Genomic DNA, 24,615 nt, shown 5'->3' with positions numbered 1-24,615 from the left:
CCAGTATTTTCTCTTTTTATTTTAAGAGTTCGTGCACCTGCAATTTTTTGATTTTTCACTCTGTGCAAATTATGAACCCTTATCCTCCCAAATTAGTTTATTTGGAACAATTGTCAATTAAAATATAGATTACATCAACAGTCCTGGCCGCCAGCAGGATTGTCAATGCAGTCAATATATCAAGGAGCAAGTTACAAATGGAAAAGAATTCTGTGCACATGAATGTGGATATCAAGTTATGGTGGCTTCAAAATGATTGCAATCAAACTTTAGTCCTTGTAAACATAATACCATGGGAGAATTCAGTAAGCAAAAAGATGCTGACAATACAGGGCAAACAGTATCTGTCTGGTAAGAAAACCAGTCATTGTAAAAAGCTCACCAACCTGAATTTATCACTTTGTTTAAATTTTACATTTTCAACATTCACAAAATTTGACCTTCAATCACATAGCTTGAAGTTTAATCTATGCTCATTAATATATACATTTGTTAAAACTGCTGACAATAGATTTTGATTTGGGATTTATTGTAGGTGATTTTTTGTCTAAAAAGTTCTTTCAAAACATTTACCTTCATATTGTCGGCCTGGGTAAGTACAATAAGCAGACATGGTGTCAGAGCATGGCTGTTTGGGACTCTGCAGGTGTCCTGTTGTCTTCATAGGAAGTCTCATAATGAGCAGTATTTTATCAAAAGTCAATTTCTTTAAAAAACCTTATTAAAGAAAGATTATTTGACATCACTTTGACCATCATTTTCCAAATTAGTATATCACTCAAATGAGAAAGTTGAAGATAGTATGCGCTCTACATCATCTAGAAAAAAAAGTGTTTTGTGTAAGAGGTGCACAAGTTGTAGCCACTTTCCCTTTTGCTTCACTGACCTAGAGAATGGGATTTGCTGATAAAGCCGCACATTGTTGTGTAGTGTAATAGATAAAAATGGTAGTCATGAGTCAAATTATAAGGGTCCAGGCCCTCCACCCAGAGATGTCATCTGGTCCAGCAGCTAGGGAAGATCTTGCTATTCCTTCTGACTTGAATAAGCCAGTGAGGTCTCGTTGCAACCAAACATTATGCAGCATTGTGAAGCCCTGCAACAGAATGCCCCCAACAGAAGACAAAGCTAGAGGCAAAGTTTTTTCCTCCTGTCAAAGCTGTAGGTGAATCGTACTATCTTTACAAAAATGAAAAACAAAATTAAGGAAAACTCTCAGAAATAATTAAAGCCTTGTCCGCTGCCTCCTAACAGGTAGGTCTAGAATTCCCACTGCACATCAAATCATACATTGCGTCTGACCTGGGCAAGCCATGACTCCCACTATTGGACTCTTCATGAAGTCCAGCAACAGAGTACAGTGACAAGCAGAGTCATTTCTGCTCCAGTAAATTCTGGACCTCATTGTTTACACAAATTCTTTAGGACTTGAACTCTTCTTGATAGTCTCCTGAAGCTGGAGAAAAAGTTCACTTGGCCATGCCTCAAAAGAACCAAGACTGCTCTTTATCTAAATCCTGATTCTTTTGTGGATTCCAACAGCAATAATTATAAATTAGTCAGTACTTAGATGGAAGTTGAAAGCATTCTTCCCAAACTTTAGAACTTGGAATGCAAAAATTGAAAAAGATTGTTTTATTTTAAACAGAATTGAAAATTTCATTCTCCACAAAATATCACTTACAACAAGTATATTCTTCCCCTTAGCCCTGCATATAAGACAATAAGCAACACTAATAATCAGACTCCTTCCCAAAATAGATGGAAATTCTCAATTATGGAGAATGAACCGATCACTTATAAAGTGTTTATTGAAATTTATGTAAGTTTATACATATTATTGCACTAAAATAATTAATAAATAGCAAATTTTATACTGCTGAATTGCTGAAACCACATACGGTGTGAAATTTCAATGGTCTATATAAAGCCTGGCATCTATGAAAATACATTCTTGCTAATCAGTTTGTAATTGTACAAAACATTATTACAATTTGTACAAAATGCTTCAGTTCATAAGTAAAGAGTTCAAATAAGCTTTATTGTATCCCTGATTTATTTGCAAGAGAATTCTGAAATAACATGTGTCTAGTCAGTTAAATAAAATGCTTGCTAAACAAGCCAAATAAAAGTGCCACATTACACCCAAACAACAAAATGTCCTCCATGAATGCAATATGTGGAGTTAAAGTAATAAAACAATAAGGGGAAAGGAGCAGTGTAATGCCAAACTGGTTGTACTTATAATTTTAAATGTGTCATTATGACCATTAAAATTGGCATACAACAATGCCATAACATCAAACATTGCTTCCAATGTTCACAACCAAACCCTTGTGTGTTTGGCTTTATCTGTAAACATATTACTGTTCTCTTTTGAAGTTAGTGTTGGATGCTTTAGCTTATTTCATGAAACCCTCAACAATCCACACTTAAAGCTATGCAGGTAGACCTTGATGTTTTTTTTTTGCAAAAGTGTTGCTGCTGGAGCAAATCTCTGTCCTTTTACATCAAGGTACAAAAACCTGGAAAGAGATAAATCAATATATACAGAAATGAATTATACACAGTTTTGTTTAATTGGTCGAAGTGTAGAAATTTAGAGACAATTACCACCAAGCTGATGTTTCTTCATAGCAAATACAGCAAAAATGAAAGTTTGATGAGCAAAAAATAATCATAAGTATTATTCACATACTTAGGCTGTCAGACATCTGCTGGAAAGTTCTTGCTATGATGCTGTGCATACCACTGCTGCCTTTGCTTACGATTTTCAAGTTCTGTCAAAAGGGCTTGTCTATATGCCTCATATGATTTCACAATCCTTTCCAATTCCTTCATGAACAGCAGTTTCAGCAATCCTTGGTAAGTGTCCAAGTCTGCTAACTGGAAGAGTTCCCATTTCAGAATGTGATCATATCTGCAACAGTGGCAAAGACCAATGGAATTACAGTTGATAAAAACATTTCTGCTTCACAAGTTCTAATGAATACTTACTTAACTCGAGCCAGGGCATATACTTTAAACATTAGTTGAATAACCTGTATTGCAGATACATGCAGTTTCTGGGTGGAGTGCAACTGCACTGGTCAGACAACAATTATTTATTGGACCTAGCATGTCTGGTACAGTAAATACAAGGAGAGTGCATCGTATCTCAAGGTTACAAGTAGACATGATGGATGGTTTGTAGGCACACAGTCTTCCAGAACATTTTGTTTTTGAAAGAAACCAAGGTGATGGAGAGGGTACTCCGATTATATAAAACAAATTCCATTCAGATTAGTCACATTTCCATTATTAAAATGTTGAACAAGGGCTTCTGTGAAATCAAGATTTTTCTCCATTTAATATCCAAATTTAACTGTTTCACTTTAAAAACACTATCCACTGATTTACAGCATCGGGCACATTTCTTTTCCTCTCATTAAAGCAAAGTTTTTTTTGAACAAGTACTTAGAAAACTTATCAAAGTCATTCAGCATGAAACAGGGTATTTGGCCCATCCAGTCTGTACTTACTGATGATTAACCATTGATCTATACTGATCCTATTTTATTCTCAACCCCAATGTGGTCATAGGGAAAATGTGAAAATTCCACACAGGCCACGAGTGAACCATGGTCACTGGAGCAGAGTTCCACTAGCTGTGCCACTTTAAAATTAACTTTAAAAAAATTCCATGCAGATAGATCATGGAAACTCACTTGCTGCTGTCTAAATTCCTTTCTACAAAGTTCAGAATGTCCATTTTTAAGAATCCCATTGTAATCAACATTACAATGGTACAACTATTCCACCCTATGTCATAAGACAAAAATCTAATTTGCCCTGTGCTCGGTTCAATTGTTGCTCTGAAATTTAGTTTGCTACTCAAATTTGATGAATGTACAAGTTTCATTGTGATCACACACAATTACTTCAGAACTAGGCCAAATTCAAATTTTACAATATCTCATGGCAAAGACTTATGATTATTAAAGAAGTCTTAAGGGATTTTCAATGGTCCCCACCAGTACCACCATTCAATGAATAGCAGGAATGTGGAACTTTGCTTGAAACCCTCATCTCTTTCAAAATTTGTGTGGATGAGAGCTTGAAAAACTATAACCTATAAGGCTATGGGTCAAGACCATTGGCTATTGGTAAGTGGCACTATCCTCGATACTCTATTCTCAGCTGGCACTATGTATTTTTCTATGATTCGCCCATTACATTACTGTTTAAAAAATTGGCACAAACATTCAATAGCAACTCTGCAATATACCCCTAAAAATTATAAAATTAGAACTCAAAAAAAAATCCACAATTTTAAAACACAAATTTATATGCCCATTCTCTGTATGGAAATGGGAGCAATTAGTGTTGCTGCCACAAAACTCCAATGACCTGGATTCAATCATGACCTGGGTACTGTAGTATTTTGCGTGTTCTCCTTGTCTGTGCGGGTCTCCCCTGGGTGCTCCAGTTTCTTCCTGCATCCCAAAGAAATGCTGACTGGTAGGTTAGTTGGACAATTTAAATTCTGCCCCTGGTGTTTAAATGTACAATTTATACTACGTTTAAATTGCCATAGTTTCGGTCTCAGTGGCACATGACTTCAGCAGTACATAAAACAAATTTCATGCACAAAACCCCCATTGCTGGATGCCTTCAGTAACACATTAGCAAATTTCTTTACCCTTGTTTAATTTTTCAATGCCAATTTAAGCAGGGTGAGACAGCCTTACATACATATCCATCTAGTTAAGTAGTAGCTACTACGCTGAGCTTTGCCTGTGCAGTTCACCCACAATAAAGTGCAAGCAAAGTCAAATTGTGTTCAATACATAACCTGAAAGACTGATCAAAATGAGAGCAGCTGCCACATAAAAGGTTACTGAACAGTGCCAGACCCCACTGCAAATTAGTTTTTTTATATAAAAAACAGAAAACAACATATTCTAAATCATTCTAGATGAAAAACTTGTGTATTATTCCAAGAATTATATTAAAAAATGTATTTTTATACTGTTACTCATGACCTCAGTAAATCTCAGTTTCATGTCATTTAAGTACCTTCCCCAACTGTAATGCAAGGATTTTTTTCAAACAATCAATTGTTACATGTGATAGGAGATACTTTCAAATCAAGCACAAATACTGGTACCGATTTGCACGATAGTGAAACGGTAAAACTATAAACATTAGTGGATGTTGATCTTATAGGTTCTGCCATGTATAACTTGTCCTTAAAATTATCTTTCAGGGCAATTCCACATGAAGTCAAATTGCATTTTTGCTAAAAATCCAAAGGCAAGAAATATGGAATGTTCAATTTCAAAAATGTTGTAGTTATGTACATGCACAATATATGGAACCAGACCAACCTATACCATACTACTGGCTGGAAAATGTGCAAGGCAAGAATTACAGGGTAGCCATCCTTTCTCGGGCAAGGGGTGCCTGAGCTTTACTTTTCCTGCTTGGAGCCATAGGGCACAGAAACAGGTCCTTCAGCCCACTACGTTCATGCCAACCATCAAGAACCTATCTATACTAATCCCATTCCTCAGCACTTGGTCTGTAGTTTACTCTGCCTTGGCAATTCAAGTGCTCACCCAGATGCTTGTGGGTGGAAAGAATTCTTCAGAGAAGAATTCCCAGAACTGATCTTTGTGGTGAACCGCTGGTCAAAGGCTTCCAATCAAGAAAGCATTCCTCTACCATTACCCTCTGTCCCTGCTTCTGTTGACATCTGTTAGGTGACCATACAGCAGTGCTTGCTATTGAAATACGAAACATTTATCACTCTATTCTGCTTAGGGAGGTGATACTACGTGTTTACCAAAATAAAAATACATTGGATGAATTTCTGATTCAAGGATGCAGCATCCAGTCATCTAATCTTTTCATGTATGAAAATAAAGCTTTTGCATGGTTAAAACTAATGATAATAATCAGAAATTAATACTCTAAATATTGATTTTTAAATTTAAATGAGGTGTGTCTTTGTAAAAATTACAGTTGGCAAGGCCATCCTATTTCTAACGATTACTTACTTTACTGGAGCTCTGGCATAGACCTTCAGCCAATCTGGAATTTCAGCTGTATGGTAGGGATTTGCAGGAACTAGTTGATTGCGATCAGTTTGTCGTGGTTGATACGTAACAGGAGGAAGGAGGGGTGGAGGTTGGTCGTACCGAGGAACACTGCAATAAAAAATTTCAATATTAACAATAAATCAGCTTACTACCCAAATATCTTTCTGAAAGGTGAGGCAATAGGTACTCTTAGACTCAAAATTCTGGTTATTTCCCTTCATAAATATAAACTGTCCAGTTGGAAGACAATACTGCCATTCGATGTATGCATGGAATAAAGCATTTTGAACCATGACATTTTGAAAAAAAATACTTCCAATTAGTCAAAAGAGATTTTGATTTCCAGACCACGAAGATTAAAGTTCAACTAAGCTGTTAAATCCAACTACCTCTTATTTTAGGTAGCGAGCAAAAGGGTAATATGTTCCTACTGTTTTCAACACAAGTCAAACACCTACTTACATTTGAAAGGTGCATGGCAGAGGCACAGAGCTTTGGCCACAGTCAAAATAAAAAACAAATCTATTCATAGCTTCAGTCAAGACTGGAGATGAAGCTGACAGGTTACAGATCCTGTTAAGCTTTACAAAACCGCTAATCAAATATGAATTTGAATGAATTCAAAAACAATTGCAAAGGTTAGCAGAATAGATAAATTACTTAGAAAAATACTCAATTCTCGCTATCCTTTATGCAAGATTTGCAAGACTATTAAATAGAAAACCAGGTATCTCTAGTAGCATTGAGTATATTTTGTATTTTCTATTTAACATACAGCAACATCCAAAATATTTAATTTCAATGCACTTAAGTACAAAATATTCACATACATGAGTTTCAACAAAATGTAGTATATATTATGAGCAATGATATAACCAGTGATTTACATTTTGTTGACCCAGACAGCTGTGTATTTACTTCAAAAGCACGTTACATTGGAAAACAAACTAAAAGATGTCCTGTGTTGCAATTTCATATCTGAGTGAAAAATTCCTGCGAGACATGCATGGATGTTCAATGCAAATACGGGGCAAGATCTCTTAAAAAAAAATGCATCTTGTGATATCAAGATGGTTAAATTGGTAGAATACTTCATCTTTAGGAATCTATTTCAGCAAACATTTTAATAGACTTTAACTCTGCTAAAATAAAGAAGGGAATTTCAGACAAAACACAACTATTATCCCACAGCAGAATTAAATTTTTAAAAGCAAGCATTAAAGATGAAACAAAAATTATGTTGACCCATGCATTGCTTTTGGATCAACCTGATAAGCAATAAAACAAATGAATAGACATCCACCACCTCCTTTGTATTTCACAATTTATAATCTAATCAGTTTAATTCAAATTATCTACAGTTTATATTTATTAAGCACTTTCCCTTGTTTTTTGGAACTGATTGAATCTAGTTTTGTGCAAAATGACAATGTTCAGGAGTAGATAACACATAGAAACTTTTAAAAATGACACACAGTGATGATATTTCTTTACATACATTTGTTCTCAAATGTAATTTTTGGAAATAAAAGAGAACTCTACTGCACCTGGGAGCACAAGGATGCCTATATTGGGCTCGTTTGTTGATATGGTCCACATAATAAACACCAAATTCAGGTGATTCCACCCGCTCCCAGCCAGGTGGCAATCCTTCTCTTTCAAGTGGATGGCTCCAATGAGTTGTGTTAGTATTGTGATCAATATAGTATTTCCTTCCTCGAATCGTCCAGTCAGCTGACCAGCCAAGAGGAAGAGGCAATTCGTCAGTAGCGTGATTTGTTAGGTTTCCCAAGGATGTTGAAGGAATTCTTCCTATGCCTAAAACATACAGAAAATAAATGTTATTTCTTTGGATCAAACAAAGCAGAAATTGATCTATTTCTTAAACAAAACCTTTGAGGTTTATCCCACATAAGGTCATGCATTAACACCTGCAGGTAGTGCAATCAAACCCTTTTCGTGCCAACAGGACAAATATTAATTTTCAAGCTTTTGCTCAATTGCTTAACCTGTAATTATTGTCATTCATTAAATATTAGAACTTCATTTTACTTTTATATACTCTCCGGAAATTACACCAGAACACTTGATCTCAAAAGTGATCTTCAAACTTCATTGTCCTAAGTGCTTATCCAGAAAGCTTACAATTGTGGAACATTAATTTCAATTTTCACACGTACAAAATTATATAAAACAGATTTCATGTCCAACAAAATACAAGTTGAAAACACAGTAATTTGCAAGATTTAAGCGAGATGTAATACAAATGTATTAGAAACAAAGTTGTTATTTAAGTGGATAGGTCAGATATAAACAAAAGTTTATGTCTGTGATCTTAACAGTGATCCTTGGAATACAATGAAATTCTGCAGGCTTTCACGAACCTTGAAACTACTTCCCGGTTTCCAAGTGAATTTCTCAATGAATGTCTTATGAACCCTCAAGACTGAGAAGCTGACTTGAAACAATTATATTCTAGCTAAAACACAATATGGTTTTCTCATTTAGTAGCATTGAAATAGCAAGTAATCCTGAAAGCCTCAATTTTGCAGGAAAATATTGGTATTTTCCTCACATAACTGCCAGCAGCTTTAATTTTTTTTATGCAAACAAAAAGTTCTGTGGCTGTATTCAATAGATCTCTGTTTGGGCAAGCACTCTATGACAAAAGGATCATCAGCCTCAGAGCAGGAAGTTGCAGTGATTCCAAGGCACTTATGATGAATGAGCAGAGCCCGATTGGACCAGGATCATGAACTGCTTCTCCATTAAATTTAATAGAGGAGACTGTGTGGGAAGGAATAAAGCATAGTTGAGTTTTTTTTAAATTGAAGGCTGTCACATATTTTATTTCTTAGTGTGCTTTGTACCCATTGTGATCCCATTACATTTTGACAGCTCTTCTTGCAACACAGGACTTCAGCTGTGTAGGATCCCTTCAGTACTCTAATCCGACTTCTGACTGAACTTAGCTGAGCGATTCCAAAGAATCTATCTTTATTTATCAGTGGCAATTATCCACAAATACTAACAGCATTCAAAGTGGCTATTCTATACAAGGCCAAGGGAACTATGACAGAGGTAAGCTTTCCACAATCATCATCTAAATGAACAGAGTCAGGGTTTACCTTGGCCTTCACCAAGAACTCTATAGAACTCTTTTGGGCCAAGTCATCTGCAACACTGAGTGAATTCCAAATTCCATTAGAATTCTTAAAAAGAATCATTTTCATGATGTAGGCTTCACTGGCAAAAATCAGCATTTATTCCCCCTCTCTCATTTCACCTAAAGATACTGTTGAGTCAGCTTCTTAACCATCGTAGCTAGTGAAGAGTCTCACGCAACCTTGTGTGACAGGGAGTTCCAGGATTTAGATTCACCCACAGTGAAGAACCAGCAGTATATTTCCAAAGCAGAATGCTGCACGACTTAGGGAGAAACTGAGTGGTGGTGTTCCCCATTGCCTTTATGGTAAAGGTTGAAGACTTGGGAGGTGCGATTGGAGTAGCCTTGGCAAGTAATTGCAGTGCATTTATAGATGCCACACATGGCAGGCACAGTACATCGGTGGAGAGAGGACTGATGTTTAGGGTAGCAGAGAGGGTACCGATCCTTGGGAGTGCTGTGTATTGATACTGAGCTTCTTGAGTGTTGCTGGAGATGTATTCATCAAGTCTGTAATAGTCCACCACACTAACAACTTGCACTTTGTAGATAGTGGAATGGCTCTGGTGGATCATGAGGTGATCATTTGCTACAGAATACCCAGCTTCTGACCTGATCTTATAGCCACACAGTATTCATATGGCAGGTCAAGTTGAGTTTCTGGTCAATGGTGACCCAGACCTCCAGGCTATTGATTGGTGGGAGACTCAGTGATAGTAATGCCAGTGACAGTGATAGTGATAGTAATTCACATCAGAAGTGGCAGTTATCAGCCCATGACCAAATGTTGCCTCAATCTTGTTGCATAAAGGCAGAAACACCTTTGCAGGTGTTGTGAATGGAATTGAACACTGTAGCATCATTAATGAATACCCTTATTATGGTGGAATCAAGGTTATTAATAAAGCAGAACATTGCTGGACCCAGGAGACTGCTTGAGCAACTCCTATAGTAACTTTCTGGGATTGATCTTCCTTTGTGCATGGTAGGACTACAACTATATTGTTTTTCCCTTAATGTCTAATTACTTCAATTTTAGTTAAGTCTAATCACACTCAGTTAAATGCTGCCTTGATGTTAATGGCAGTTATTGTTACCTCATTTTTAGAATTTAGCTCTTCAACCCACGTTAGGACCAAGGTTGTGACGAGGTCTAGAACAGCGGTCCAGGTAAAACCCAAACTGTGTTTTGATGAATAAATTATTGGAAAGTGCTGCTTAACAGAGCCATAGACAACAGGTTCCCTTGACCCTTGCCTTTCACCCTAGTAGGCTCTGCATCCAGCACATCATCCTCCTCCACAGTTTCTGCCATCTGCAATGTGATCCCACCACCAGTCACATCTCACCCAACCCCTCACCGCCCTTTCTGTATGCACCATTCTTTCCAAGGTTCCTTGATTTATTCATCGCTCCCACCCGTCGCTCCCTGTCCCCAGGCACTTTTCCCTGCAATCCTAGGAGCAACACCTGCCTCCTCCTTCACCATCATCCAGGCAACCAAATAGCCATCACAGGTGAAGCAGAGATTCACGTGCACCTCCTCCAATTGAATTCGGTGCTCTCGATGGGGCCTCCTCTACATCAACGAGACTAAGCACAGATTGGGTGACTGCTTTGCCAAGTATCTGTGCTCTGTCCACAATGGCCATCTTGACCTTCCAGTTGCAAGCCATTTCAACTCCCCTCCCCATTCCTACACTGACCTCGGCCTCCTCCACTGCCAGAGCAAGGCCAAATGCAAAGTAGAGGAACAGCTTTTCATATTCAGCCTGGGTAGCCTATAACCCAAAGCATGAACACTGAATTCTCCAATTTCAGGTAACCAACACTTCCTTTGTTCCTTTCTCTCTCCTTCTGATCCATCTACGTCTTCTTTCCAACCACCCCTCCCCCAGCCCCCCAAAACACAGTTTCTTTTCCCTTCAAGCCCGGTTCCATCTGCCCATAACTCTCACAATATCCAATTAGTCCCCTATCCCCATCTGCCCAGCAGCATTGTTCCCTGAACTGGTTTCACTCATCACTTTCCATTATTTTCAGCCTTGTTGCCTCCACTAATCAGCTCCCAGACCCTGTCATGACATCCACCAGTCCATCAATCCCTCCTCACCTGGATCCATCTATCACTTTCCACTCCCAACCCCTCATTTCACCCTTTTGTACTGGCTATCTCCCTTTTACACACTCAGTACAGATACAGGGTCTTGACCCTAAACAGCGACTATCCCTTTGCCTCCACAAATACTGCCTGACCCACTGGGTTCCTCCAGTAGTTTGTTTTTTTGCTCCAGATCCTAGCATCTGCAGTCACTTGTGTCTCAAGACAATTCTGGCTCTAATGGGGGTGGAGTGTCCAATTGCACTTATGATATAGATCTGTTTCTCCCCATATCCAGTTTTTTTTTGAGATTGGTAAAGCTGAGTTTTCATTGAATTTCTGCAAGTGCATATTCCACTCCCCATACCGCCACCATTTTTCTTTTATCATCACTGACCCAGCTTGTCAACACGAATTCTTTTCGTGGCATATAGCTTTCCCTTCTCACCATCACAACCAGATACATATCCTTTTACTATTATTTAATGTGAATAAGTTGATTTTGCCTCACAGTTCCCTGCTTTTCTGTTAAGCAGGTCATTCAACCTACAGCTTGTGTTTCCAAAATATTTTTGTATCCTATCTCAAACCTGCTCCTCTCATTTTCCTTGGTTTGATAAAACTGACATTTAAGTTGGCACCCAGATGAACTTGCTTCCAATTTTCAATAGTTACCGCTTCCACATACGAATCATAGTAGTTGTGAAAGATCTCACATCAAGTGTCAAATTCGTGGTTGCTCAATAGATGCCATCGAAGGCTCAAGTATATTGATTTCCTTTATTAGGATCTTGTGAAAAGTTTTCAGTAAGACAGGAATATTCTAACCAGACAGAACCAGAATCAGATTTATTATCTCTGATTTATATGACCTGAAATTTGTTACCCTGCAGCAGCAGAACAGTGCACAGACACAAAATTATTATAAATTACAAAAGTAAATAAATAGTGCAAAAGAAAAACAAGGTAGTGTTCATGGACTGTTCAGAAATCTAATGGCAGAGGGGAAGAAGCAGTTTCTGAATCATTGAGTGTGGGTCTTCAGGCTCCTGTACCTCCTCCCTGATGGTTTTTAGGAGAAGAGGGCATGTCCTGGATGGTGAGGGTCCTTAATGATGGATGCCATCTTCGAGTCATTGCCTCTTGAAGATGTTCTCAATGGTGGGGAGGGTTGTGCCCATGATGGAGCTGGCCGAGTCTACAACCCTCTACAGCCTCTTGTGATCCTGAGCATCAGAGCCTCCATACCAGGAGGTGATGCAACCAGTCAGAATGCTCTCCACCATAAATCTATAGAAACTTGCAAGTCTTTGGTGACATACCAAATCTCCTCAAACTCCTAATGAAGCAGAGCTGATGGCGTGCCTTCGTGATTGCATCAATGTGTTGGACCAAGGATAGATCCTCCGAGATGCTGACACCCAAGAACTTGAAGCTACTCACCCTTTCCACTGTTGACCTCTCAATGAGGACAGGTGTGTGTTCTTCCAATTTCCCTTTCCTGAAGTCCACAACCAATTCCTTGGTCTTGCTGAAAGTGAGTATGAGGTTGTTGTTGCAGCACCACTCAACCAGTCGATCTGACATAATCAGATGAAAAAAAGCTCTATCGTCCACCAGTGCTTGGGGAAAAAAAATCTTGAATTTTTTGGTCTGAAAGGATCCATTTCTGGATAATTATAACTAAAGAGCAGTCAAGTCATTTACAGCAAATATCAAAAACTGCAGAAGCTGGAAATTGGAAATAAAAACAGAAAACACTGGAATCAGTTAGCAGGTCAGAAAGCATCTGTGGAAAGAGAAGCAGAGTTAATGTGTTAGGTCCTAGATGGTAGAACTCTGGACTTAAAACATTAATCTCTTCTCTTTCCATAGATGCTGCCTGCGGTGCTGAGTGCTTCTGGCATTTTCTGTTTCCGAGTCATTTACAGTGTCCATTCATGAGCTGACCCAAACCTCAAATGCTTAATGACCTTTTGGCAATTTGTTTTGAGTTATTTTCTAAAGGCCAACTTTTCCCATCATCTTGCCTCAGGTCAGAACTAGCTTACCATAGACTAGGGAATGAACTATGTGCCATCAGAAATGCTCAGCCATTCACTCAAAAGCTTTCTTTACTCTTACATGGGATCTGGGAGACACTGGCAGGTCTCATCTTTATGATATCTCTGAGAAGATGGTAACTAATCATCATTTTGAAATGCTGCAGTTCATCTGGTGAAAGTACTCCCACTGCATAATTAGGGAATAGTGGCAGTTAAACACACCTACTGCCTTACCCTCATGGTTGATGAAGTTTGAGAGGTGCTGAGAGTCTCAGCAAGTTCTTGCAGTGTACTTTGTATTCTGCCACTGGTAGTGGAATCAAGAAACATCTAGAGCAGCAGATGAAACACCTATCATGCAGAATGCCGTGCCCTGGATGGAATGAAGTTTCTTAAATTTCATTGGAGCTACACTCATTCAAATCAACTGAGTACATGTGGGGAAAGAAGCTTTGTAGAATCAGGAAGTATACTGCCAATAATATATCCAGTCCCTGATCTGCTCTTGTGGCAAGAGTACGTGCATTACTAATCCAATTATATTTCAGATCAATGATGACTTGCCAGATGATGTGGGTGGAAAATTCAATGATGGTAACACCACTGAACATCAATGGGAGGACAGTGGTGATCAGACTCTCCTGTTGGAGAAGGTAATTGTCTTGCATCATTTTATGTAGAGCAATTGTGAACATTAACAAAGCTTAGTGACAAAAGGACAGAGCAGTATTGCTCTTGATTATGACTAGATTGGAATAACTGTATCTTGGGATAAAAGGCATCCTCCCTATAGTGTGTTTTCTGCAGTAACATTTTCATGCTTTAATCCTGAAAAGGACCATTTGCAATACTGAGATAACCACGCACAAGACTAATAATTTTGTTACTATAGAAATCACAGAGTGCAGGAACAAAAAATAACATTCTGGGAATGTAATTTAAATGGACAGGGATCTTGTACTGCTGCAACTGAAGAGCCTCTCAAAGGCACTTACGATCGTAGGACATAACCAGAATACTTCTGGGACAAGTCTTTAATATACTTAGTTGCTAGAAAAAGTACATTTTCCTCTTCCCAATACCCCAATTCACCATCACATTTACGGTGTTGTACCTGCTCTCAAGAAAATTGTTTTCCAACTGGCTTAAGAGGAATGACTTGAGAAAATTTACTCTTGATTTTTTGCAGTTTGCACAGGAGTTTCCTACAAACTTTCATAAAAATAAAAATACGTAAATCAGCTCTAATCAGGAGCAGACACCACACAGCTAAAAAAAAAGTTACTGAAGGATTTCACACAGTTATTCTGGTTAGCTGCATTTAGAAGTAGAGCAGGCTTCTCCCTCCTAATCATTGGCTCTTTACTTTGGCACAAAATACAGAACAACATTAAGAGAAATTAAGAAATAAATATTTCCACATATAGCACCCTTCACAGCCTCTGGATTCTCTATGGACTTTACAGCCGATGAAGATTTATTTTGAGTTTACTTGTTGTTGTAATGAAGACCCAGATTCACAGAGATCTTACTTGACAACAAGATGCAATGTCAGTGTATTCAGACAATTGAGAGTAGTTTGTGCTCCATGATGAACTAAGCATAGACAAACTGAACAATGGAGATAAGGGAACTTGATGGACAAGGTTTTCTTTCTTCCCCATCTGCAGTCAGTGAGGGCAAGGATCACAACGTTTGGGATGGAGTTTATTAAACAATCCAAGAAAGTTGTAGCTGAGAACGAGATTATCAGAGTCCTATTTGAGAAGCTCTATCTTCCAGCTTGAGACAGCTGATAGTGTAGAGAACTAACACTTACAGTGGCATGCAAAAGTTTGGGCACCCCTGGTCAAAATTTGTTACTGTGAATAGCTAAGCGAGTAAAAGATGACCTGATTTCCAAAAGGCATAAAGTTAAAGATGACACATCTTTTTAATATTTTAAGATTACTTTTATTTCAATATTTTACAGTTTCAAAATAACAAAGGAAAAGGGCCTGAAGCAAAAGTTTGGGCACCCTGCATGGTCAGTACTTAGTAACACAGCTTGTAAATGCTTTCTGTAGCCAGCTAAGAGTCTTTCAATTCTTGTTTATGGGATTTTTGCCCATTCTTCCTTGCAAAAGACTTCTAGTTCTGAGAGATTCATGGGCTGTCTTGCGCACACTGCTTTTTTGAGGTCTATCCACAGATCTCTGACGATTTTTAGGTCAGGGGACTGTGAGAGCCATGGTGAAACTTTTAGCTTGTGCCTCGAGGTAGTCCATTGTGAATTTTGAGGTGTGTTTAGGATAGTTATCCTGTTGTAGAAGCCATCCTCTTTTCAGTTTCAGTTTTTTTTTTACAGATGGTGTGATGTTTGCTTCCAGAATTTGCTGGTATTTAATTGAATTCATTCTTCCCTCTACCAGAGGAATGTTCCCCATGCCACTGGCTGCAAAACAAGCCCAAAGCATGATCGATCCACCGCTGTGCTTAACAGTTGGAGAGGTGTTCTCTTCATGAAATTCTGCACCCTTTTTTCTCCAAACTTTCCTGCATCCTCACCACAAAATTCAGTGTCAGAAGTTTGCAAAGGAACATCTAAACAAGCCTGATGCATTTTGGAAACAAGTCCTGTGGACTGATGAAGTTAAAATAGAACTTTTTGGTCCCAATGAGCAAAGGTATGTTTGGAGAAAAAAGGGTGCAGATTTCCGATGAAAAGAACACCTCTCCAACTGTTAAGTACGGGGGTGGATCAATCATGTTTTGGGCTTGTGTTGCAGCCAGTGGCATGGGGAACATTTCACTGGTAGAGGGAAGGATGAATTCAATTAAATACCAGCAAATTCTGGAAGCAAACATCACACCGTCTGTAAAAAAAAAAGCTGAAGATGAAAAGAGGATGGTTTCTACAACAGGATAACTATCCTAAACACACCTCAAAATTCACAATGGACTACCTCAAGAGGCACAAGCTGAAGCTTTTGCCATGGCTCTCACAGTCCCCCGACCTAAAAAAAACATCGGAAATCTGTGGATAGACCTCAAAAGAGCAGTACATGCAAGGTGGCCCAAGAATCTCAGAACTAGAAGCCTTTTGCAAGAAAGAATGGGTGAAAATCCCCCAAACAAGAATTGAAAGACTCTTAGCTGGCTACGGAAAGTGTTTACAAGCTGTGATACTTGCCAAAGGGGGTGTTACTAAGTACTGACCATGCAGGGTGCCCAAACTTTTGCTTTGGGCCCTTTTCCTTCTTTGTTATTTTGAAACTGTAAAATATTGAAATAAAAGTAATCTTGCTTAAAATATTAAAGAAATGTGTCATCTTTTATGCCTTTTGGAAACAGGTCATTTTTTACCCGCTTAGCTATTCACAGTAACAGAAATTTTGACCAGGGGTGCCCAAACTTTTGCATGCCACTGTACTTCCAATAGTGGCTTCAGACATCACTACACAGTATCCCTAGTGGTGGAACCAAAAGGACAGCATATGTTAGAACAAAGGTTTTGCTGATTGAGTTAATCATGCTGGCGTTGCCATTGTATGGTTAGGTCACTAAAGCTGACCAAACTCAGGAAGGTGATGTTTTTTCTGATGCATGTCTGAAGATATTCTCCTTGAACATGCTTCATTAGATTGAAGCAAAACAAATACAGTAATTCTCAACTAAACAGAACATTTGACCTCCAATAACAGAAGCTCACATCTCTGTGAACTACACTTTAAAGTGCACATAGTATACTTTTCCTTGCTCTTCCCCAAACACAAAATACTTCAATAATTGCGATATAAATAAGGAAAAATATACGAGCCATCACATGATCTCAATAATCAAAAAGCTTAAAACAAGTCCAAAAAGGGCTAAAAAATTCATTCAAATTCATTCTGTCATTAAAATGACAGAAACTAAGGACTGCAGATGCTGGAATCTAGATGAAAAACACTGATACTGGAGGAACTCAGCAGGCTGAGTTCCTCCAGCATCATAGTGTTTTTGATTAAAATGACATACTTGAGTAAAGGAATGCTTAAGGCTTACGCATTGATCAAACTTAAAGGCCTACTTAAGCACTGATTTTCAGAATTTGTGGTCTTGCACTACTTCAACAGGAAGGTTTCTCATCTCTCCAAATCTACAAAGCAGTGTAAACTTCAATAATAAACCCGAGGTACTTCACTGAAGTGTTAACAATATCTGATTCGCAGTCATATAAAAGTTTAATAGGACAGATCGGAAGTTTCATCAAATAGGTTACAATTTAAAATTATCTTGAAGGTAGAGATGGAGAGAGTATGGAAGGGAATTCTAGAGTTTTAAGTCTTGGCAACTTAAGAAATGGCCACCATGGGTGCAGTAATTATATTTAAAAATGATCAAGCAGTTAGAATTATTGCAAGAAAAAAATCTCAGGGGAGAAGGAGATTACAGAAATGGGAGGAGCATGACAAGTACTAGAATTTTAAAACTGAGGCATTATTAACCAACCAGTATACAGCTGCAAGTACAGGAGTGAAGAGGCATGGAGCAAGTTTGGACAAGGACACAGTTTGGATAGCCTCAAATTTACAGAGAGCAAAACAAGACAGGCTAGCCAATAATTAAGTATGGTAATATCACTGACAAACCTGAGACCTTCAACAGATATGGTGGAGTTGGGTCACAATATGTAGGTGGAAATAGATGGCACAATTGAACATGGGATCAAGCACGGTAGAGATAGAAGATGTCAGTGTACATGTGAAAACTGCTTCTATGCGTATAAGTGAGAAATAGAAGAGGACCATGGACAGACCAATGAGAGGGAGGGAAACACCTGTGCTAACTGTAAAGAGACGGGAAGAGTAACTATCATTGGCTATTTTTTGGGTTCTATCAGACAGAAGACCATACGAATAGGATCGGCAAGTACACTTACACCAAATGTACAGTGGTGAAGACATGCTGAAAGAAAATAAAAAAGTCAACTGTAAAGGATGTACACAAGTAGTACAGGAGGGAAATTTACTTTAATGCCATTTTGATTTTCTGGTAGGGGCAATAACACAAGTCAAGAGATTCAAATGAGGAATTCCAGCCAAGAAAGGCATGAACACATTGGAGGCATGTTCAAGAACTGCGAGGAAAGGAACTTTGCAACCACAATTTGTATGGAAATAGGAATCAAGAAATATCATCAAGGCATTGAGAGATTATGGCAGATTTGGTGAAGTAGCCTTTTTAACAATATCAACTGACCAAGGAAGGAAAGGTTATGCAATAAGATATCTTTATCAGTCACATATACAGCGAAACAGTGAAATGCTTTTTTGCGTAGAGTGTTTTGGGAGCAGCCCGCAAGTGTTGCCACCATAGCATGCCCACAACTTCCTAACCTGTACATTTTTGAAACGTAGGAGGAAACCGGAGCACCAGAAGGAAACCCACACAGACACGGGGAGAATGTACAAACTCCTAACAGAGTGGTCAGAATTGAACCCGGGTCACTGGCGCTGTAAAGTTTTACGCTAACTACTACACTACCGTGTGTACTGGTTTAGTGAAAACAGGGCCAAAGATCTCGTGGTCAAGTCTGAAAAGAGAAGGGGAAATAGGAGAGACACTGGAAAACAAAATTAAGACACAGACAAGAGATTCTGCAGATGCTGGAATCTGGAGCAAAACACACAAAATGCTGGAGGAACTCAGCAGGTCAGGCAGCATCTATGGAGAGAAATAAACAGTTGACGTTTCGGGTCAAGCCCCTTCATCAGGACTGGAAAGGACGAGGGCAGAAGCCAGAATAAGGAGGTTGGGGGAGGAGTACATGCAGGCAGATGATAGATACTACACAATGCTTTTGAGATACTGAAAGCAGCAGTGGGACAGAAAGTCCAAAAATAAGCTACAGTGTTCAGTTAATGTTTATAACTTTAAATTTATGTGAAGTAATAACTGATGCACTCTGCAATAGGACCCAAACATGTAAAATCATAAAAGGACGAAAGGCAAATAAATTTTCTGTATGGAAAAACTGTACATGCACTCAAAACTCATAGCGAGAAAGCTTACCTGCTGGAAGTCTACCTTGTCCTTGTGGTAACCGTGAAAATGGATCAGGTGTATGATCATAATATCTATAGTCATCCCGGAATCGTTCAACTAAATGCCGCCGCCTTTGTCCATCTTCATAATATGGCTCAGGATAATAATAACGAGCAGCAGACTGGCCAGCATCACCATTTTCAGAATTAACTTCAGTTAAGAAAGACTGTGACGAGACACCATATTCTCGAGGGACTTCAGATATATTACGTGGGACGTAGGAAGGTCCTGAAGGTCTGTTACTTTCACGTCTAACGATTTCACGTGTTGGCCTTTGGACAGGACCTCGCAGGAAGCTTTGGTTTCGTGAAACCACGTCAACTGAAGGATAAGCAGAAGTTCCTGTCTCCACTAAAACGTCAGTCCGCCTTGGAATAGTTGGCCCATGGCGAATAAATGAAGGCATTAAATCTGTAATTAAAAAGATAAATATTACAGGTTTTAAAACAAGACTACAAAGTGTTTTGTGCAACATTCAACCAAACTCACATGCTTACATAGAGTTTAAAATGGACAATGACTTTTAAGTACAAGTTGAACTCTATTTAGTTACAGCAAAACTCCAATAATCTTCAGAAATCCCTTGGGGTCCCAGTTCCTACACTCCCCTTAAGGTCACCTGGTTCTGTGGACCATGCTCTCTTTAACTTGCCACGTTTACTGGAAATTTAATTCCAAAAGGTGAATTAGAAGTGAGTTGGAGAATTAATAGGAGTAACATTCAATGGTCCAGAAAATCTGCCAGACTAGCAAAGTGCTGAGCATGCCAAGTTAATGGAATTTACAGGATTTCCTCAAAACTAAGTATCAAAACACTCTCCAGAGGTAAAACAAGATAAGGAATGTATCCCAATTCACCTCTAGTAACTTCTCTTAAACAGAATTAAAATTTCCACAGATGGTAGTACATAATTACTTTACAAGGTAATTGTTTTTATCAAAAGTTTGATAATAGAACATAATTCATGGGGAAGAAATCAGGTAAAAAACATTTACATGGCCATTCCTCCAAGGGGGCAGTCCTCTGAGGATGTTCAAATAACAATTTGGGACCATTGCAATGCAGCAAATGAAATATCTTTGTTCTTCAATGATTCGCCTGACTTAAAATTCATGCATTTGGCAGATCTTAACAGCTGTTTTAGGGCTCTGCACAAGGAAGATGGAAATTAAGAACCGGCTGTAACAGTGGCTTGATGCACATAGAATTACTTAAGTATAATTGAAAATATCATGTTATATCTGGTCACAAATAGCATGCTGACTACGCCACTTAACCAGACATTTCATTCAGCTCTGGTTAGTTAGTTTCAACACGAATAAAAATATCTGCAGCATATCCTTGGGATATAGGACATAACTGTTTGATAATTCATTTTGGAAAGTAGTTATGCAAGACACCAGGTAAGGACGATGAAAACTTCAGCAATGACCCACTCTTTATCCAAATTTGTCGACCAAGACTTAACTTAATTTGAGAGTGTAGGATGTAGAATGCAAATTCAGATAGGCGCGTGAAGAATACTACATCCAAGTGTCTTAAGTCCCTATGTCAAAGTAAAATGGATCAAAAAAAAATGGAGATGACCTTTGGTCTTGGTTTAAGTCAGGAAATCAAACCAGTGGGAAAGCTTTTTAAGGTTAATGATTAGTTTGCATTCGTGAAGGATGGATCATCTGTCCAGAAAGATCATACAGGGATCAAAACAGCTTTGTATAACTGCAGTCTCACAGAGCATCATGCTTTCACAAGTTGTGCCAAACTGAATATTGCAGTAGCTCTCCCCTGCCCTATAGGTGGCAGTAATGAGGCCCAGCAGGAACTGAGGAATGGCATTTTGATCCATGAAATGTGCAATTTACACAAGCATTGTTTCAGCAAGGGTAGAAGAGTACTTTGCAGCCAGTAATTTAGACATGTCGAAATAATCTAAATTTGAGACTACAAAACATTTAAAAAGCCTCAAATCTTACGACTCATTCCTTTTGTACAATTATGATCTAAAAGTTTTCGCAGACATTAATGAGTAGCACTGTAATGAAAGCACTAACCATATATAATTTCAAATTAAAAAAGGGATAACATTGAGCAGCATTGATAAACAGGACTTCAACTGCAAGCAATCTTCTAATCCACCATCATATAATTTGCCAGTTTCACATTAAAACATGTTCCAACATCAGTCACCAATTCATGCTCCACATGGACAACTGTTAGAGTAGCAACCTTTAAAAAAAAACAATTTCACTAGAACTCCTTTCTACAATAAATTTACTCTCTATTCACAATACTTAACAGGCACTTAAATTAGAAATTTGGAACTAGTTCAATAGATAGTGAAATCATAGAAACACTCCTACAGACCAAACACAGGTGTTTCACCACATTGTGAACACCAAATGCAATACCCTAGACTGGAAATACAACCTCCTTTTTCCCCTCAAAAACCTCTTAATGTGGTGCTCATTCCTAACTTTACTTCAGTCGGTCTGAAACTTTCCAATCAGGACATCGCCCATCCCATTCCCTACTACCACATCACCCCCCCGCCCCCGCATTCCATTCCACTACTCTGCAGTTACAACAGTGAAACATCCAGTTTAACAGCCTGTGACCAGGAATACCGTCCTTCCCCATACTTCTCAACATCCTCTGCAGCTCTGAACACCGTAGTCCATGTAATTCCCTCCACCACCTCCTCCCCCCCCCAAGACTTTCTTTTACCAGTCAGCTTAATGTCATAGCCCTCAACCAGTTCAATATTGACCATCTTGAGAACTTATTACAATTTCTTCAGATTGACACATGGTTACCTCCAGAATCTTTAACCAAATGACCTTCAAGGCCATTTCTCATCCCCAGACCCTTCCTCACCAATCAGCTCAAAAGTAACCAGTTCCACGTCACCAATCCTGTTAAACAGTCAAAAATTCAAGTTCCTCACATGACTGAGATGGAACATTTTCGTCACAATTTTGTTTTAACCCTTTTTTCTCATTGTGAACTGTCATCCCACCTCCAAATATGGGTTAAACTTGCAATCCCCAAATACCATTCATAACAAAGACCATTTACTTCTATCTCCATAATATCAGACACCTCTGCTCCACTGATGAAATCTGCTTTCAAAGTTTTGTAGCTACCAGAATTGAAAAATAATCTGCAGTTTCCAGTCATATTTTTTCAGATCATGGGCATTGCTGGAAGGGCCAACATTTATTATCCTTAACTGCTCTTGGGAAGGTGGCGGCAAGTCACGTTCTTGAAACACTGCAGTCCTTCTAATGAAGATACACCCATGAGGCTATTGCATAGGAAATTTCAAGACAGACTCCATGATGAAGTACTCCCATGTCAGGATGACACTGTTAATGACAACTTCCACTGCTTTGCCAGTGATTGATACCAGATCAAATGCATGTGGAACGTGTTTATCCTTTGTGGACAGCACACACCTGAACAATCTTCCATGTTATTAGCAGGATGCCAGTGTTGTATTGTACTGGAGCAGCTGGTTCTGCAATACTGCACCGAGTGCACTTTTTGTATCCAGTATCGTCAATCATTACTTGATGTCACACAGAATGAAAAAGAATCAGCTGAGGACCAGCTTCTGTAATTGTGGGGACCTCAGGAGAAAGCTGAGGCAGATCTTCTACTAGACACTTGTGGTTGAACACAGCTGCAAATGTTTTGCCACATCTCTGGCATAATCCCTAACACGAGTTTAGGGCTCGCTTTTCCTCTGCTGAAAATAACCTGGCACGTTGCTATAAGCCTGTAATTATCATTAAAGAATTAAATGTAATTTAAATTGGTTTATTATTGTCATATGTACCAGGGTACAGTGAAAAACTTGTCTTGCATACCATTCATACAAATCAATTAACTACACTGTACATTGAGGTAGTACAAGGTAAAACAAAATAGAATGCAGAATAAAGTGCAGAAGTTTCTCCAGTTACAGAAAAAGTGCAGTGGAGGAAGAAATAAGGTGCAAGGTCATAACGAAGTAAATTGTAAGGTCAAGAGTCCATCTTATCGTCCTAGAGAACCATAACAGCGGGATAGAAGTGCTCCTTGAGCCTGGCGATATGTGCTTTCAGGCTTTTGTATCTTCTGCCCGATGGGAGAGGGAAGAAGAGGGAATATCCGGGGTGGGTGGGGTCTTTCATTATGTTGGCTGCTTCACCGAGGCAGCGAGAAGTGTAGACAGAGTCCATGGAGGGGAGGCTGGTTTCTGTGATGTGCTGAGTTTAGTTTGCCAATTTAGTTTAGTATTGTGCCCTAAAGGGTTTAGTTTTCAACAATGCAGATGCCCAAGAATGCTTTCTCTCTCAAGAACATCCAGGATTAACCAAAAACATGCGTCTGCGTTAAGACTCCTTCCCGATCCCCCATCCTCCCCTCTCCTTCGCCCACGTCCATTCTCAAGGAGCTGCCTGCCCGAGACATGTCAAGTGCTAAACATCAAGTTGAAACGGATCAGGATGGGGATCCTCCTCACACACACACTCGAGGTGCTGGCCGGCAACAAGTGGCCCCATGAAGGGGAACTTTAACTGGACCCAGCTGGGAAGTGCCCAACCCCAGCACAGCGCCCCCGACCCACCTTCCCTCCCTCCCTCCCGCTCCAGCCTCGCCCGGGCCCCGCACTCACTCCTCAGGAGCGGAGACGTCTCCTTCTTGACGTACTTCCCCTGCACCTCGGGCGGCTTGGACGTTTCGTTTTTACTTTTTCTCCTCGATAACATCGCTTTAAAGCAGCGCCGCGCCCCGCTCCGCCCCCGCCTCCGCCGCCCGTCAGCACGGCCGCGGCCGCATCCTGTCACTCGCCGGCCGCGCACACCGAGCCCCGGAGCCGCTCCGCCGCCTCAGCCGCAAACTTTCAGTCGGGACAACCCCCCCGCGGCATGCTGGGAACTGGCGCCGCCGCCGCCGCCGCCACCTGACATGCGCGGAGCTCGCCAATGTTTACATGCCGCGGCCAATCAGCAGCACGGATTCCCACCCGCTGCCGGCAGGCTCTCCCTCTGACTGACGCGCTGTCCCAGGCAATGCTTGTGTGTTTGCATCCACCTCCCCTCGTCCTGGGCACGCACAGAGGACCAAATCTGCACAGTCCAGGGGTGCTCACCTTCAGGCATTTC

General features: G+C 39.6%; 1 protein-coding gene across 2 annotated transcripts; it reads right to left on the bottom strand.

Annotated features, from left to right (window-relative positions):
- Positions 1–1,793: 1,793 nt before the first annotated feature.
- Positions 1,794–24,381, bottom strand: sav1 (salvador family WW domain containing protein 1). Of its 2 annotated transcripts, XM_052021738.1 has the most exons (6): positions 24,126–24,381; positions 19,432–19,875; positions 7,631–7,901; positions 6,042–6,191; positions 2,699–2,920; positions 1,794–2,525 (listed from the first exon to the last, which is right to left on the bottom strand). In XM_052021738.1, the coding sequence occupies exons 1-5, from the start codon at positions 24,217–24,219 to the stop codon at positions 2,707–2,709; spliced, it is 1,173 nt and encodes a 390-aa protein (XP_051877698.1). In that variant the 5' UTR covers positions 24,220–24,381; the 3' UTR covers positions 1,794–2,525; positions 2,699–2,706. The 2 variants fall into 2 exon arrangements, with proteins under 2 accessions (XP_051877698.1, XP_051877687.1); XM_052021727.1 differs by having other exon boundaries at positions 1,794–2,920.
- Positions 24,382–24,615: the final 234 nt, after the last annotated feature.

The sequence above is a fragment of the Pristis pectinata genome, chromosome 1, assembly GCF_009764475.1.
Source record: "Pristis pectinata isolate sPriPec2 chromosome 1, sPriPec2.1.pri, whole genome shotgun sequence".
NCBI lineage: Eukaryota > Metazoa > Chordata > Chondrichthyes > Rhinopristiformes > Pristidae > Pristis > Pristis pectinata.
This window is presented reverse-complemented; position numbering and strand designations above follow the sequence as displayed.

Bases quoted from the DNA above. Each gene is read 5' to 3' on its own strand.
- sav1 (XM_052021727.1), bottom strand. From the start codon at position 24,219: ATGTTATCGAGGAGAAAAAGTAAAAACGAAACGTCCAAGCCGCCCGAG. The intron at 19,876-24,125 runs GTGAGTGCGGGG...TTTTAATTACAG, and splicing joins GACGTCTCCGCTCCTGAGGA to ATTTAATGCCTTCATTTATT. The intron at 2,921-6,041 runs GTAAGTAATCGT...CCACTGTTGCAG, and splicing joins TATGCCAGAGCTCCAGTAAA to ATATGATCACATTCTGAAAT.